General features: G+C 42.1%; 1 protein-coding gene across 23 annotated transcripts in view; it reads right to left on the reverse strand.

The window, feature by feature from the left end:
* Positions 1-18,831, reverse strand: part of DIP2C (disco interacting protein 2 homolog C) — a 472,758-nt gene that overhangs the window by 23,081 nt on the left and 430,846 nt on the right. For all 23 annotated transcript variants that reach the window (XR_010598212.1, XR_010598211.1, XR_010598210.1 and 20 more), the window contains one exon: positions 18,469-18,530. Coding sequence is in view for 18 of the 23 variants with exons in the window: in XM_005308091.5 (XP_005308148.1) it covers positions 18,469-18,530 (62 nt within the window). In the remaining 5 variants the exon portion in view is untranslated. The remainder of the gene's footprint in view (positions 1-18,468; positions 18,531-18,831) is intronic.

The following is an 18,831-nucleotide window of genomic DNA, read 5'->3' on the forward strand; positions in this document are numbered from 1 at the left end:
AAATACAGAAAGTATATTATGCCTGCCATAAGAAAAATAAGCCTTTCACTGTGCCAAGGTGTTCACCGTTGTCACAGATCAGGTTGGAAAAAAATCTGTGCTAACACTGTTTTAAACTATGCCCCCACAATAAGCTCCACCCCTGAAGTACTGGTGTGCAGATGTTCTAACTGTGATCACACATGCTCTTTGGGCTCTTCGAGCTTGAGCTCCTCCTCAGTGGGGTCTGAATACACCCATGGTCTCTGCTGGACTCTGTGATGGGCTCACCTCACCGCCCAGTGAGCCTCATATGCCCCACCAGGCTGTTAGAGCCTGACCCATTGTGGGGGCCTCACAGGCCCCACTGGGCTCTGCTAGGTTCCTTAGGTTTGGCTTCTTGGTTGGGGTGGAGAAAGTAGCAGTGTCTCCAAAGCTCATTCACTGGTAATGCCAAAATGAGCTGTCATTCTCATAACTATAGCCTCTACTCTCCTTTTAAAGAGCCATGATGTAGTTAATACTTCGTTATTGTTGAGTAACTGAATTAGTCCCCTTGGAGATGAATGGCACAGTTCATACCACTTAGAGCTACGGTTTCAGATTCTGCAACACAGCAGAAAGCATGGGTCTTGTTAGATCCTTGGCTGCTCCTGGACAGCAGCTGCTTAGATAGCAACCGTGACCAAGAGTGCTTTTCTAGGTATACTTAATCTTGCCTCAGTTTGGTGGTGGGGTGCAGGGACTAGGGGTGACCTCTTGAGGCCCCTTCCAGCCCTATATGTCTATGATAACAAAGTTGTAAGACACTGTTAACTGAGAAACATTCCCCGCATAACACTGCTGCAGTTGCATTCTTTGAAGCCACCTGGCTCCTTACCTCTGCATATTAGGAAAACACAGTGTAGACTAGCACATAGGGCATTGCTCTGATGTCAGATGACCAAGGTTCTTTTTCCAGCCCAGTCACTCACCTGCTGTGACCTGGGGCAAATCGCTTGATCTCTTTGTGCCTCTGTTTCTCCTCACATTCCTTGCCTCATCTATTTAGACTGTAAACTGCTTGGGGGCCGGGAACTGTCTCTCACTATGCATTTGTAGGGTGTTTAACAGAATGGAGGCCCAATTTTAGTTGGGGCCTGTAATCACTACAGTAACACAAATAATAAAAACAGGAAAAGGGCCTGGTTCCTAACACCCTGTACATTTAATATATAATTTTACACCCATTTTACAAAGTGCACCCAGAGGCAATCTAACCCATGACCAATACAGTTTATGAGGAACTCAGGAGGGTATCTCACAGTGGTTTAGGTATATCAGATTAAGTTGACAAATTTCAATATGGCGGGGGAGAGGGTCTATAAGAAACTATGAGACGGTAACATTCTTGCACTGAAACTAGGACTGCCATGTTCCCAATGCAAGTCATTGGGAAATGCTGATGAAACAGTGTCACCACGGAGTTAAATGAAATGTGACCCTTGATCTGCTACACTTATTAAAATATAGGTCAGAATTTTCAGGAGCATTTAAATCGCACTGGAAGCCCATGGGACTTAGTAACTATGGGTAAAAATTTCAAAGTTGCTGAAGTGCCTTAGGCACCTAAGGAATATGCAGCAGCCATTTTTAAAAAAAGACTCACTTGCATTAAATAGGGACATTTTCACAATACCAGGAAGACAGGGGACATTTACTTGAGGGCAGAATAAGGGCTACATTACTATTAATTTTTATATTTTCTCTTCTATAAAAAGCAAACTAGTGTTAGAAAACAACAAAGGGTTTAATGGTCTCTTAAAACAAGACCCCGCTCAAACTTTACAAAGGAATTTACTTGTAGACAGGCAGAGAACTACAACGGTTCTGCCGAAAGAGAACAAATGGGTAAGTCAAACATATAACACTATATTTAAACTTATAAAACAAATGAATATTTTATATCAGGGTTCTCAAACTTTGTCTTGAGTCGTTCTATGTTCAGGAAAAAAAACCCTAAAAACAATTGCACTTCCCCATAGTTTACTACAACAACACAAAGAACTGAAAATCTTATACTTTCCAAGAATATGAGTAATAAAGTATAGCAGCTTAGATCAATACAATTATAATAAGAAAGGATGTCAAAAGTACTAATGTTATTTCCTAAAGCACCTTTTGTGTTATCTCACAGTTCTGTTCAAAAAGATCATAGAATCATAGATTATAGGACTGGAAGGGACCTCGAGAGGTCATCGAGTCCAGTCCCCTGCCCGCATGGCAGGACCAAATACTGTCTAGACCATCCCTGATAGACATTTATCTAACCTACTCTTAAATATCTCCAGAGACTGAGATTCCACAACCTCCCTAGGCAATTTGTTCCAGTGTTTAACCACCCTGACAGTTAGGAACTTTTTCCTAATGTCCAATCTAGACCTCCCTTGCTGCAGTTTAAACCCATTGTTTCTGGTTCTATCCTTAGAGGCTAAGGTGAACAAGTTCTCTCCCTCCTCCTCATGACACCCTTTTAGATACCTGAAAACTGCTATCATGTCCCCTCTCAGTCTTCTCTTCTCCAAACTAAACAAACCCAGTTCTTTCAGCCTTCCTTCATAGGTCATGTTCTCAAGACCTTTAATCATTCTTGTTGCTCTTCTTTGGACCCTTTCCAATTTCTCCACATCTTTTTTAAAATGCGGCGCCCAGAACTGGACACAATACTCCAGCTGAGGCCTAACCAGAGCAGAGTAGAGCGGAAGAATGACTTCTCGTGTCTTGCTCACAACACACCTGTTAATGCATCCCAGAATCATGTTTGCTTTTTTTGCAACAGCATCACACTGTTGACTCATATTTAGCTTGTGGTCCACTATAACCCCTAGATCCCTTTCTGCCGTACTCCTTCCTAGACAGTCTTTTCCCATTCTGTATGTGTGAAATTGATTTTTCCTTCCTAAGTGGAGCACTTTGCATTTGTCTTTGTTAAACTTCATCCTGTTTAACTCAGACCATTTCTCCAATTTGTCCAGATCATTTTGAATTATGACCCTGTCCTCCAAAGTAGTTGCTATCCCTCCCAGTTTGGTATCATCCGCAAACTTAATAAGCGTACTTTCTATGCCAATATCTAAGTCGTTGATGAAGATATTGAACAGAGCCGGTCCCAAAACAGACCCCTGCGGAACCCCACTCGTTACGCCTTTCCAGCAGGATTGGGAACCATTAATAACAACTCTCTGAGTATGGTTATCCAGCCAGTTATGCACCCACCTTATAGTAGCCCCATCTAATTTGTATTTGCCTAGTTTATCGATAAGAATATCATGCGAGACCGTATCAAATGCCTTACTAAAGTCTAGGTATACCACATCCACCGCTTCACCCTTATCCACAAGGCTCGTTATTCTATCAAAGAAAGCTATCAGATTGGTTTGACATGATTTGTTCTTCACAAATCCATGCTGGCTGTTCCCTATCACCTTACCACCTTCCAAGTGTTTGCAGATGATTTCCTTAATTACTTGCTCCATTATCTTCCCTGGCACAGAAGTTAAACTAACTGGTCTGTAGTTACCTGGGTTGTTTTTATTTCCCTTTTTATAGATGGGCACTATATTTGCCCTTTTCCAGTCTTCTGGAATCTCTCCCGTCTCCCATGACTTTCCAAAGATAATAGCTAGAGGCTCAGATACCTCCTCTATTAGCTCCTTGAGTATTCTAGGATGCATTTCATCAGGCCCGGGTGACTTGCAGGCATCTAACTTTTCTAAGTGATTTTTAACTTGTTCTTTTTTTATTTTATCCGCTAAACCTACCCCCTTCCCATTAGCATTCACTATGTTAGGCATTGCTTCAGACTTCTCGGTGAAGACCGAAACAAAGAAGTCATTAAGCATCTCTGCCACTTCCAAGTTTCCTGTTACTGTTTCTCCCTCTTCACTAAGCAGTGGGCCTACCCTGTCTTTGGTCTTCCTCTTGCTTCCTCTTGCTTCTATCTATTGATAAAGAGTCTTCTTGTTTCCTTTTATTCCCGTAGCTAGTTTGAGCTCATTTTGTGCCTTTGCCTTTCTAATCTTGCCCCTGCATTCCTGTGTTGTTTGCCTATATTCATCCTTTGTAATCTGTCCTAGTTTCCATTTTTTATATGACTCCTTTTTATTTTTTAGATCGTGCAAGATCTCGTGGTTAAGCCAAGGTGGTCTTTTGCCACATTTTCTATCTTTCCAAACTAGCGGAATAGCTTGCTTTTGGGCCCTTAATAGTGTCCCTTTGAAAAACTGCCAACTCTCCTCAGTTGTTTTTCCCCTCAGTCTTGATTCCCATGGGACCTTACCTATCAGCTCTCGGAGCTTCCCAAAATCTGCCTTCCTGAAATCCATTGTCTCTATTTTGCTGTTCTCCCTTCTACCCTTCGTTAGAATTGCAAACTCTATGATTTCATGATCACTTTCACCCAGGCTGCCTTCTACTTTCACATTCTCAACGAGTTCCTCCCTATTTGTTAAAATCAAGTCTAGAACAGCTTCCCCCCTAGTAGCTTTTTCAACCTTCTGAAATAAAAAGTTGTCTCCAATGCAGTCCAAGAATTTGTTGGATAGTCTGTGCCCCGCTGTGTTATTTTCCCAACATATATCCGGATAGTTGAAGTCCCCCATCACCACCAAATCTTGGGCTTTGGATGATTTTGTTAGTTGCTTGAAAAAAGCCTCATCCACCTCTTCCACCTGGTTAGGTGGCCTGTAGTAGACTCCTAGCATGACATCTCCCTTGTTTTTTGCCCCTTTAAGCCTAACCCAGAGACTCTCAACACTTCCGTCTCCTATGTCCATCTCTACCTCAGTCCAAGTGTGTACATTTTTAATATATAAGGCAACACCTCCTCCCTTTTTCCCCTGTCTATCCTTCCTGAGCAAGCTGTACCCATCCACACCAACATTCCAATCATGTGTATTATCCCACCAAGTTTCAGTGAAGAAGCTCCGGGGGCCCGGGCCCCGCGAGAGTTTTCCGGGGCCCCCGGATCGCGTGAAGGACCCCACTCCAGGGGCCCCGAAAAACTCTCGTGGGGGCCCCTGTGGGACCCGGGGCAAATTACCCCACTTGCTCCCCACCCTCTGGGCGGCCCTGCTCTGTGTTCAACAGCATGAGCATTCCACTTTAATGGATTGCTTTGTGCTTTGAAAGGGGAGGGGCACATGTCTCCAGGGCAGCCGAGTTCAAAACAATGAGCAGAGTGGTCACTTGAGGGATTATGGGACACTTCTGGAGGCCAATTGATTGCTTTCTGCACTGTAATGTGTTTACACTGTCAATACAGCTCTGGAACCTCTGTGCTTTAAGGCTTATGACTCTCACGGAGGTGGGTTTTTTTGCAAGGCTGCAACTGAGGAGTTTTTGTGAACTAAGTGGCTTGGCAGTGTGTACACACCTTGGGAGTTACACCGCAGAAAGCTGGTTTGCTGCATAGTAACTTGCCAGTGTAGACAAGGCTTAAAACAGCTATACCTTTCATAATCTAGAAAGGTGACTAGGAAAGTGAACCAATGAATGTACCCTCCTCTCCACACACAGCATTATATCAGAATAAAAGAATACTGAAAATGGATGTCAATACTGAAACACCTACTGATCATGAACAAGTGCTAAGCTACCATTTCATAGTAACCAGGAACTAAAAAAGGAAGGGCCAGAGTAAATAACCATCCACGTTAGTGAATGCACCAGAGACAACAGTTTATCCATTACATCTACTGTATTTATGTAGGAATTAACACAGAACTCATGAAATTAACAGTAGCTAATATCCTAAGAGAAGTCAGGAAGAATGACAGTGATTGTGTCCTATCTTCCCCTGCAAAATTATTCTCCTTCTACATTTAACTTTGTTTGTGGCACCCCTCCACACACACATTTCACATTTTTCTTGTAAAATTACTTTTCCAGCTTTCCAAGTTCTGACCATCTCCTTCTCTTTTCTTTTGTCATTCTGGCCTTTCACCTCACTCTTATTCTTCTTACTTTCTTTCTCCTTTCATTCATAGTAGGGCAGGAAGGGACCTCAAAAGGTCATCTAGTCCTAATTTCTGCTGTTCCACCAATTTTCTTCCTGTGTTCACTATGTTCTTACACCCAGATTTCTCCCAGGTGATTTTACTAAGTAGATGAAGAGCCAGAATGTGCATTTTCTCAAACTCTATTTCTATGAAAACGCTCCTACTACCATGTGCTTTTTCTGATCCCTGATAGCATTAATACACATCAGTGCATAAAAATTAAAAACATTCAGATTTTTTATGTATACATTGACAGTTTTTAATTTCTTCCCATTTTATAGCATTAAATTACTAAAGAAGATGTTTAGGCTTCTGGTTTTGAAAATTTTGGCCAGTGTGTATAAGAAAAGTACAGAATAACTTTGGTCATGTATTTAAAGTCTAAACTCCTTTTTATTGTTAAAAATAAAATTGTTTCAGTGTTAAGTGACAAAGATTTTATGCCACTAAGAGAATTTTTTTTAATCGAGGTACAGTTTTTACCCCGATGATGCAAACACTTAATGTACACATTTAATTTTAAGCATGAACTTTCCCATTGACTTCACTGGGTCTATTTCATTTTACTAAAGTACTACCTGTGCTTAAGTGTTTGCAGCACCAGGGCCTTAATATTCAACATCTTTTAGCCTATAGCTAGAAAATGTTAGAGTGTTAGAAAATTCAAGTGAGAGACCAACTAGTAATGGCATTCATTTATAATTTAGTTCATTATAAATTTTAGTGTAAAATTACAACACCACAATTTTTCAAATTAGTTTTACAATGCCTCAATCTGATTTAAATTAATGATTAAAAAATAAATCATGTGATTTAAATTGCTCAACTCTGACGCACACTGAGCAGAGATGTCTACAAAGTTGTTCTCTCTCCCTCTACTGCTAATTTCCAAGGCCATGGGTCAGGTCTCACAGATTAATGTATCTCGGAACAGATGCTGATTTTAAAGCGGTCAATTGATGTCCATCTCAAGATGCCTTTAAACTTTACAACATAAAACAAAAGTTTTTCACTGACCCACTCAAAAAGGAGCAGTCAGAGTCAGGCCCTGGCCAGGCCAGGCCCGGCTGGAGGAGAAGATCCTATGCCCTGTGTCCCAGCTTCACCCAGAATTGCTCACTGGAGGAAGCAGACAGCCTTTTTTAAAAACCTTGTCTGCTGAGCCCTGATTGACTTCTGCCCACTCTCTAGCCACTGGAGGATGAATTCTCCTTGGTTCCACCAGCAACTGATCCAGGGTGGTCTCGCTAGGTAGTTTTTGGGAGTCTAAACTCACTGCTCTTCCTCCCCCACCAAAAGGACACCTTCTTCAGGCTGGGTGCACACAGGCAGCAAGACCTCCAGCAGGGATCATCAAACGCCCGGTACATACCATCACAGGTGACATGAACAGGCCTGGTAGGGCATAGATCTCATCACACCCTTGAAACTAATGCCTCTGCAACAGCCAGTCAAAGCAAGAATCGGAGATACTGTATTAGGTAAATGAACCCAGTATGTCTACACTGAAAAAACAACAAGAAAGAAAGAAAGAAAGAAAGAAAGAAAAACCCCATCTATGGCAGCGAGTTGCAGAGCCTGGGTCTACAGACTTGGGCTCACACTTCAGCACTATAAATAGCAGCGTAGATGTTCCCGCTTGGGCTCTGAAATCCAGCGAGGGGGATGGGTCTCAGATCCTGAGTGGAAATGTCTATACTGCTATTTGTAGTGCTGTAGCATGAGCCTGAGTCAGGTTTGAGACTCACTGAAGGGTGGTTTTATATTTTATTTTATTTTATTTTATTTTATTTTAGTGCAGTGCTGTGCAGATGTACCCCTGTGAGCCTAGTGAGAAGCAGAGTGGCCATTCTCCCAAAGATTTATAATCCCAAGAGATTTATGAATAGGTACTAGACAAAGTTAAGAACAAGCACGTTTCCTCAAAACCAAACGCAATAATGCCGCACAGGTATTCTCTGGGAACAGTGTAATGTTTTAAAATCTCGTTCTAGTGCCAGATAGTCTCAAAGATACAGAGTGCCTCTTTAAAGGCAACTTGAATAAAAAATTCTAAACCTGATGATGTATTTACACTTCTAGTTCAACTTCAGAAAGCTGCCTGCATCCGAAGTCAGGTGAAAAAGACTCCGCAGAAAAGATGACTGTGGTGTTGATACTTTGTAAAATTGTTTTCTCGCGCTGGTGATAGTTTGATACATTTGATAGATTTGGATCTTCTCCTTATAACTGCACTTGTATCATGGGGGGAAAGGATTGAGATAAAGCAATCTGGATACATCAGTTTCAGGATTAAACCACCAAACACTGCGCTGTAGTCTTGCTTAACCAGCATATAATGAGATGGTAGTTACAATAATATAAATTATTCCTGCCCATCCCATCCCATCTGCAGCTGGATATTTTCTTCTAGGCTCCTTCTTCTAGGGTTTAAGTCTCTCAGCAGTGAAGACTCACCCATGATGTATTTTGTAGTTTGCTGGTTTCCTCACCAATTTCAATCACAGAAGTAGAGAGTTTGTCAGAGGAGCTATTAAGTAAAGTGTTGTTCTGAAACAGCCTCAGGGTCTCCAGTGCTAGGAGTGGTACTAATTATTGCCAGCTCTGGGAAAAGCCTTAACACACTACTCTGTAGTTACACAGAGAAATATTTTTGATTTTGTGATTCTAATAGAGATGGAAAGAAGCTATCAGGTCATCTAAGTCCAACTCCCTGTCAAAGGATTGTTTCCTAAAGTAAATTGTCTAGTGCTATGTCCAGCCTTGTTTAAAATGTCCCAAGTGATGGGGCTTCTTCCACTTCCCTTCAGGGACTAATCCTCAGGTTTTTTGTCCATGATATTTGGTATAAATATTCCTTTTCTTAGTTTTAGCTTATTATTCCTAGTTAGACGAATACAACCTTAAATAGTTGCTCTCCATTGTTGGCATTTTCCACCAGTTTCAAATATAGGTTAGCTCATGTTCACCCTTTAACATCACTTGGCCAAGATTTAACTCATCTTTCTCTCACAAAATCAATCCCACTAACCAAGCTCATAGCCACTTTTATTGCTCTCCAAACTCCTCCAGTTTGTCTATATTTTTTGGTACTGAACAGGCTTGTGTTTTGAGGCACGTCCTCTTCCATCATATCAAGTTCAGATTTCTTGTACTAACCTTCAAGGCCCTTAACTATTTTGACTCTTCCAACTTACTTGCTCTGGTCTCAGATCGCATCTTCACTTCCCCACCCCTAGTGATGCCAACTTTGACAGCCTGAGAAGCTGCTCCTCTCACAAACATCTTTGTGCTTTCTTTAATACTAGTTTTTATGCATGTTATTTCCTCCTTGAACTGAGCACATGAGGCTTCAAATCCTTTAGCAACAAGGCTTACAGGAAGTCAGCCAGCGTATGATGCAGTTATAATACTAGCTAATGCATATTAAAAATAGTTATTTATATATTTTTCTGCCTCTTCTAACTTCTGGCTGTTACTAGTCTTCTCAGACTGTAACTAGAGCTAGGTGGGAAAACGGTTCTCTCTTTAGTACAAATTAACTAAATTTTCAATTTAGAAAATATTGAAACAGGACATGGACAATTTTGAAACTTTAAAAAAAAAATTCTAACAGAGATTTATCATAACAGACTCTTTCCCACAAACAGTTTCTGTTTCCATGAAATGACATTTTCTGATGAAAAATATTTTATAGGAACGTTCCTGACCAACCTTCATTGTAACCTTTTTAATGCCATGGTCCAGGTCTGCCTTTGTGTTTATACAGTCTGCAGCACAGTGAGTTCCCAATCTTGGCCAGGACACCTGGGGTTACTGTAATATATAGACTTATGTCAATACCTGCGGTTGAGCTAGTGCTCAGATCAGTACAATGCTGAAGAATGGGTTTATGTAGCAGGTTTTGGTTTTTGTAGAGCTAGAAAGAGGGGAAGCCATCTGTAGCATCAACTTCTCAATACCAAAAAGTTAAAATATCCCTGGCTCTTGACTTTGCAAGTCAACTAGCTAAGTGCTACCCAAGAAGGGAGTTATGAATCAGAGTAGAATATATTGCTACTCTACCTTCCAACGTGAATGGTCAATAACAAAAATGTTGATGAGCTAGCTTGGAAAAGAGGAATATAAAATGCTAAAACACTTAAAGGGGAATTCTAAAGAGCAAAGAGGAGTTTCCCTGAATCATGCTTGTTCCTTTCAACTCCCCAACCATGCTACACTGCATGAGACCTTCAGATACTGGATAAAGATAAACAAGACTGCAAGTGAGAGCTAATGATCCACAGAGGCAATCAGAAATCTACCAACTTTACTCTGAAAAATGAACATCTCTTAAAAAGAAAGGCTACTTACCTCAAGTAACTGGAGTTATTTGAGATATGGGGTTCTTATCTGTATTCCACTTGAGATGCACATGTACTTTGTGCCTGAGATCACAAGATTTTTGCTAGCAATATCTGTTGGCCATGCTGGTGCCCATCTCCTCCCTGCGCTTTGGACCAAAAGCATAAGTGGCGACACAGACCGACTGCCTCTCTAGTTATCTTTCTGCCATGAACAGCCCTAAGGATAAGACTCCACAGCACAGGGCAGATAGCAAAATACAAATAGAAGACTTCACATCTTGAAGAACTCATTACTGTACAGGAAAGTAAAGTTTCTTACTTCTTTGAGTCATGGTCGCTATGTGTATTCCACTTGAGGTGTCTCACAAGCAATATTCATTAAGGAGCCTGTTGTACCTCTAATTGAAGGACTGCTTTGCCAGAGCGTGCAAAAGTGTGTACAGAACCCCACGTTATTGCTCTACAGATCTCCAGAAGAGGGACATCAAAGAGATGCTGGTGACGTGGCCTGGACTCTGTCAAGTAGGCCCTCACACCTTGTGGGGGCAGGGTCTCTGTTAACTCCTAACAAAGCAAGATGCAGCCCAAAATACATTTGTAAAGTCTGAGGAGCCTGAGGAACATATGAGAGGGAAAGCAAAGGATACAAACAGTTTTGGAGATTTCCTAAAGCATTTTGTCCTCTGGAGGTAGAATACCAAGACTTGATGGACATCCAGAGAGTGGAGTTTTCGGTCCTCTTTGGTGGCATGCAGCTTGGATAGAAGACAGATAAGTGGATGACTTAGCTTAGATGAAATTCTGAGATTGCTTTTGGGATGAATTTGGGGTGTAATCTCAGAGAAACTTTGTCTCTGTGGAAGACTGTGTAAAGTGGGTCATCCATAAGGGCCCCCAGCTCACCTACTCTTCTCGCTGAGGTGATTGTAACCAGAATGGCAACCTTCATAGATAGATGAGTGAAGGAACATGAGACTAAGGGGTCAAACAAAGCCTTTGTTAATGCCAATACGTTTATGTTGAAGTCCCCAAACAAGGTAGGTTTCACTATCAGAGGAAAGATTCTGACAGCTCCCTTGGGAAAAAACGAACTAAAGACCAAAAGTTTGTGAAGACCAAATAGTTATCCACTGGAAGGTGAAAGGTGTTAATAGCTGCCACAAGGAGCTGAAAGATAGGCCAAGTTTTTACAAAGAGGAGGTAATCTATCATAGTAAGGGCCTTGGCACTCTGGGGGTAACTGACAATGCTGGCACCAGGTGTAAAATCTTTTCAATTCTGCTGTATAGCATTTCCTTGTTGGATCTTTCCTATTATTACTAAGGGATTACTAAATAGCATGATGTTAGAAGGAGGGATGTTGGGTTGGAGTGTTTCATTTTTCCGTTGTCCTAAGTGAATAGGTCTGGGAAAAAGTGAATATGGATGCATGGGCAAGAGGAGATTTGGAGAATATTCAGGAACCAGAACTGTCGGGGCCACCATGGAGCAATCAGGATCAACAAAGCTCCATCTTGTTTGATTTTCCTCAGAATTTAAAGTAAAAGAAGGATGGGAGAAAATGTGTCAATCAGCTGTTCCAACCACTGAACTAGAAATAATAATATATGGAGATATACCTGTCTCATAGAACGGGAAGGGACCCTGAATGGTCATTGAGTCCAGTCCCCTGCCTTCAATAGCAGGACCAAGTGCTGATTTTGCCCCAGATCCCTAAGTGGCCCCCTCAAGGATTGAACTCACAACCCTGGGTTTAGCAGGCCAATGCTCAAATCACTGAGCTATCGCTCCCCCAAGTGGCATGGGGCAGTAAGTGGGCATTTCTTTTCCTCTAGAGACACAAGTATCTTAAGAGGGGGATCACTACTGCTGAAAGATGCTCTGTACCACCAAGTTGTGTAGTTCCCACTTGTGGTGTCTGGAAAAGCATCTGCTGAGGCTGTCTGCCAACATGTTGTGTACCCCTGGGTGATGCAATATTGAGAGAGTAATCTAGTTGCAAATGTACCAGTTCTAGAGATTGACTGCTTCTATGCAAAGAGGGTGGACCTTGCCTCCCTGTCTGTTAATATAGCGAACTGCTGTCGTGTTGTCTGACATGACTTGAACATAAAAAATTCTTGTACTTTGTGTACTGCATGCAGCTCCAGAAGGTTCATGTGCAACTTGGATTCTTGATAGGCCCGGATACCTTGTGCTACAAATGGCTCCCCACCCTCATATGGAGGTACCACAATCTTTTTGTGGGTAAGGGAGGGTTAAAGGGAACCCTCATATGCAGTGTCTCCCTGCTGTGCCACCAGGAGAGAGAAATCAGAATACTGCGGGGGAGCAAGATCAGTTTGTCCAGACTGTGTTTGGTTGGCTCAGACTGTAACCAAGCTTGTAGAAAAAAGCAAAATCTTGTGAAGGGTGTCACATAGGTATACAAGGCCATGTGACTTAGGAGAATGAGACAGGTTTGAACTGTCATTGGGGAACTCATCTGAAACGAGATCCTTCATAGCTAGGAATCTGTCCTGAGGCAAGTGAAGGGTTGTTCTTGAATCTCTGAGGAATGAAATGACTCATCTCTCTTTCACTGAATCGGTTATTTCTCTCAAAGGGCAGATCCTCCACAGTACATTTGACCTCTTTGGGAAAGCCAGTGGATTGGAGCTAAAAAGCCTCTCTCATGACTATGGAAGTTGCCATTTGGTGGGAAGCTGTATCTGCTTCTTCAACTGACACCCTGAACTAGCAATTTACCCTCATTGATAATGGTTTGGAACAGAAGTCTATTTTCTTCTGGGAGTGTGTTGGTGAATTCAACGAATTTATTGTAATTAATAAAATCATATTTAGACCTTCAAGTTTGGTAGTTCACTATGTGAAACTGTAAGCTCACCAAAGTGAAGTTATTTCCCCCCAAAAGGTATAAACATTTGGCCTCCCTCTCAGAGGGTGTAGAACTGGAATGGTGTTACTTGTTCCTTTTGGTGACAGCTTGCAGCACTAGAGGTCTGAGAATATGTATTCTCTAGCCCCTTAGATGGCACAAAACATTTCTTCTCCATTCTCTTCAGCAAGTGGCTAGAGTACACCAGACTGTCTTAGCTGGTTCTAAGATGGTTTCATAGCATTGCCACCTTACTGGGACCAGTGCTCTGGAGGATGTCTAGTAGCTTATGAGCTTGTTGTGCCCCAGGGACTCCAGTAAGGCCAGTGTGAGGGTCTGCAGGGCAAACAGGGTGGGCCCCAAGGAGGAGGGTACCATTGGTCCTGAAGTGTGTAGTCTCTCCTCTGAGAGATAAAAGAGATAAAAGGTATCCACGAAATCTTGGAGTCTCTGCTGGGGATGAGCCCCTGTCTTGATAGGGCTGGGGAAGCTTGCCCACAGACATTGGATGCTGAGGAGGAGGCAGATGCAATGTTGATAGGTGGTGCTATTGGTACTGGAGGTCTTCTTATGACCCGGCTGGTTGACAGTACCAGTAAGTGGCGAACTGATGGTGCAAGAACATGCTTGTTAGGACCGGGTCCAACAGTATTGGTGATTCGGGGTCAGGGTAGATAGTAATGTCCTCCAGGGTAGTGTATCTAGTCTCTGAGACTAATGACCAGACTGGGCTTCTCTCCCTCGGTGATGTCAGCAGTACTGGCATACAGGTGATGGTCTTCAGTAGAGACAGCTCCTTCTCACTCCACGTCTGTACCACTGGCATAGGAAGTATTTGCTGCCTTCTTTCCCTTGGCAGTATCAAGGAGTACCCGATCCTTCGGCTAGGGTGATTTTCAAAGTATTCTTGCTTTTCGGTGCTGGGAAACCAGTCCTGTGCTCCTGGTGAGCTAATAACACTCCCATACGTGGGCATGGAATCTCCCCTGATAGAGGATGTTGGAGAGATGGTCCTCTTTTTTGGATGAGGATTTGGAGGAGGGAGTTTTTCTTACCCTTCTTGTAACCTTTCCTGCTTCCGGACAAGGGGCACAACAGTTCTTCAGATACTTTCAGAAAGGTGCAAAAGAAACTAAATACTTTGCACAGCTCTAGTCACTCATTATGCCAAATAGACTAATACAGCTTTCAAGTAGATGCAATATAAAAGCAAACAAGGGGATTTCAAGTGCCAGAAAAGAGGACTGCCATGTAGCGTGTTGGCAGATGAGATGAGGTATATACAGCATGTGTCCTCAAGTTCCGACAGAAAGTTAAGAGTGTTAAATCACACTCGCAGGAGTAGTGACCCAAGGATAGTTTTCAGTCATCTTAATTGCTTCATTATTTTAATGGGTAATTTAGTAATTAAATTCTCATCCTACTCTAAGCTAGTCTGTAGTCTCAGATTCTAGCATACCAACTTTTTTGCTTCACTGTTTAGCAAATCATAAAGTAAGCCAAGAGAATTACTGTGTGTCAATAAAATCATTGTTCTAAATCAGGGGTGGGCAAACAACCGCCCGTGGGCCGCATCCAGCCCACCAGCCATTTTAATCCGGCCCTTGAGCTCCTGCTGGGGAGCAGGATTTGGGGCTTGCCCTGCTCCGGCGCTCCAGCCAGGGAGCAGGGTTGGGGGCCGCTCCACAAGGCTCCCAGAAGCAACAGCATATCCCCACTCCAGCTCCTACGCGTAGTGGCAGCCAGGAGGCTCCGCTCCGAACCCTGCCCCTGCAGCTCCCATTGGCTGGGAACCGCAGCCAATGGGAGCTCCAGGGGCGGTGCCTGCGGATGGGTGGCGCGCAGCAGAGTCGCCTGCCTGCGCCTCCACGTAGGACCTGCAGTGGGGACATGCTGCTGCTTCCGGGAACTGCTTGAAGTAAGCACTGCCTGGAGCCTGCACCCCTGAGAAACCTCTCCGTGCCCCAACCCCCTGCCCCAGCCCTGATCCCCCTCCCGCTCTCCGAACCCCCCGGGCCCAGACCAGAGCACCCTCCTACATCCCAAACTCCTCACCCTCAGCCCTCCCCCAGAGCCCGCACCCCCAGCCAGAGCTCTCCCCGCCCCTCCCCTGCCCCAGCCCGGAGCCCCCTCCCACACCCTGAAGTCCTCATTTCTGGCTCCATCCCAGAGCCTGCCTCCCCAACCAGAGCCCTCACCCCCACCCCCCGCACCCGAATCCCAATTTCATGAGCATTCATGGCCCGCCATACAATTTCTATACCCAGATGTGGGCCTTAGGCCAAAAATTTGCCCGCCCCATTCTAAATAGAGAAGGAGTACAGTTGGAATCCAGCAGTACACTCAGTTGGCGATGTTTATATCTAGTGTTTCGATTCTGGCCAATAACTACCCAAATTGCACATAGCACAGGGATTTTGCTCTAAATTATTACTCAAAGGTGGTGTTTTCATTAGTCATGCACTGCACCCAAACATCATTACTGGCAGGGTTAGAAATTGTTGTATTCAAGGTTTTGTCAAATATTATTTTCTATTTAAGAATAACATGTATGTGGTAGATGAAAACTGTTACTGCACAGGTAAAAACATGTTTATCAGACATATTTTGCTATGTTTTAGGAATAATTAGAAAGTGTATTGTCCAAATTAAAATCCTATACTAACACATTTTGGAAAACCTGACTTTCTCTTTGGTAAAAGGTATACCCAGTTTACAGTATAATGCTCTTGGACTATCTGAACTAAAAAAGTTTCAAAGACGGTCTCGGACTGTCGCTCTACACTCTCGCGGCTATGAACATTGGTCTTATTTTTAGGTACACGTAAACTGCAGTGATATTCCATTCCAATCAACTTGTTATAAAACAGTAAACATGAAGGGATTATGTCCGCCAATTTATGACCTGAATTTTAAATTCATCTGTCCAATACTTCTGAACCCAGGTTTTAATCCATCAAATTGAGAATTATGCTAGCAAATCTAGGCCAACTCTAGCAATTTCCCTTAGTGTTCTCTATAACCAGGACATCTGCAAACTCTGATCTTGGTAAAAGCATCTATTTTTCCATGACAGGCTAAAGAAGGTATAAGTATTTACTGTAGATACCGTGTGTGAATCAATTTTCTGCAGCTTGTAAAAAGAGAATACATTTTCATACTAACGACTACTTTACAGATTTCCTTCTTCCCCTAGAAGAAAAACTAATTCTTTCTCCCTATGTTTACTTTTCTCTCTTCCCAACCTATGCCCCTCGCCATAGCCACAACCTTCCTTTTAGTGCAGGCTAAAATTATTTTCTCCCACACATGAGTGACATTCTGAGTAGTGATGGAAGAGGTTAAGAAGTGAGGCAATGCCATCTGTGTTCCCAAGTACAGAACTGCACCGCCTCCCATTGATTTAGATTAGGAAAAAGAAATTAGCTTCTCAGTAGGTCTACTTTCGTGCGTGTTATGCACGTATTGCACAGAATTAATTGCTTCACAAAAAAATTGTAAGATTACAATTGCTGTATACTCTGTGGATTAATTCTGAATACAGTAGTTTCACTTGGATCTTTTTAGGCATCAGTATTGTCATTTGTAGTGCTATGTCTCAGAAGAGCAGCACTGAATTAATAAGAATTGTTTGGGTAGAGGGGCAGCCAGGCACTGTTGCATACCCTGCACTGCCAAAGAACTATGTAATGTCCCAACAACCAGGCTACATGAGCTACTGCATAATCATTTTGTGACTCATTAGGTTATTGAGGACTGCAACCTCAGAGTATTCTCAGAGAGTATATGTGAAAGACGGATGGTGTTCTTACCCAGCCCTAGGGAGAGAGCTCTCTACTACCTCGAAGAAAGAACAGGCTACTTGGGTTTGTTCCCAAATACATTTTTCCCCCTAAGAATATAAGCAGAATTGGTGAATAAAGCTGGTCCAAAATTTTCTATTTCAACTTTTGATGGGAAATTAGATTTTCAACAAAAAGAATTTGCTTTCCTCCAAAAAAAAAAAAAAAATTGATTTCAAGTTGGAAAAATGAAAAAAAAAAGTTTGCACAATAAAAAGACCTCCTGTTCTCCCCCAACATAATATTTCAAATGATTTTCCAACCACCTCTGCCAGCAAAGCTTTTATGTTTCCTAGGAGTGAGGTACAGCTGCTAAATCTCAACAGTAAGTGAAAATCTTTTGAAACAAAAGTAAAAAATTGCTTAGGAGACACAGAGAAGACTTAGTTAAAAGTTACTGTAGAAGGAAGCCACTATAAATTGCCTAATCAGTAATTTAACCTGATTTGAAACTGCCAGCTGAAATTAATGTTTTGACTAAAGTAGCACCGTGAAGAAGATAGGACGACATAGCACTCTTATACCTCCTCCAGGAAAGAGGTTTGTACCAGTGCAATAAGTGATTTATACATTCAAAGTGCTTTACAAACATTAACTATTTCTCAGAACACTCATGTGAAATAGCTAACTGTTATCTTCATTTTACAGCTAAGGAAATGAAGACAAAGTGGTTAAGTGACTTGCTCAGGGTTAGATAGCAAGTCAGTGGCAGAGCTGGGCTACAGACTCCAGCATAGAGAGGCATACAACCATAGACTAGTAAGAGTTAGCCTGGTAAAGGAGGGAACCACTGCTAGCAGTCAAGAGAAACTGAGCAAAAGATTTAGGCCAGGTTTACATGCAGTTTTTGTCCTTCTTTAACTGTATTGGTTTAGAAACAGATATAATTAAAATGGGACAATCCTTCATATGGATGCAGTAATACTAGTATAAAGGTACATCTCATAGTATTGATCTGAGTAAAAGCATTAAAATTCATACAATAAATTGTTATCCAACTAGCTAGCAACCCTCAGCTCGGTTAAAATGGCCTGGTGTAAAGTGAATCAAGCCTGATGGGAGTGAAACAAAACAAAAAAAGCAGCACCCTATTAGAAAGAGTTAGATTACCAGCATGACCTTGAACACAATGAAAGAAGTAGAGAAGTATACAGCATTAAGTGTGTCAACATGCTGTCCACAATATCTCGGAAGCCTGCAATTATACCAGCATTTTGTTAATTCAGTCATTTCTATTTTAGGTGGCTGGTGGAAATCAGTAAGAATCTGAGGGTTAGTACCACTTTCACGGTTTGACAACTGTATTGTAAAACTGTTCCTGCTATGCACTTGCAAATCTGTCCAATCTGCATATTGTGAAACCAAGAAAAATGGGGTTCTCATACCTGTCATGTCTCAGTGCCCTCATATCAACATACACAGTGGTCGGATCTGGTCCGGATGTTCCCTGTGAAATGTAACATATTCTAGTTAGAATTTAGTTTATATGAATTTATAATTATATGAAATACAACATATTCTAATTGGAATAACTGTAACAGTAATTTTATGGTTTAGGAATGGAAAAAATTGTTTATCAGTTAGGCTAATCAAATAACATTTATTTAAGGTGCTAATAAAACCAAACTAAAACTAGATTATAAAGTCATATATATTATATAATAATTATACTATTATAACAATCATAATATAATAACCTCCAAATATACCTACCCTAGGATAACTGTTGCCTTGCGGCTTGTGAGAAC

This window comes from Chrysemys picta, chromosome 2, assembly GCF_011386835.1.
Source record: "Chrysemys picta bellii isolate R12L10 chromosome 2, ASM1138683v2, whole genome shotgun sequence".
NCBI classification, from domain to species: domain Eukaryota; kingdom Metazoa; phylum Chordata; order Testudines; family Emydidae; genus Chrysemys; species Chrysemys picta.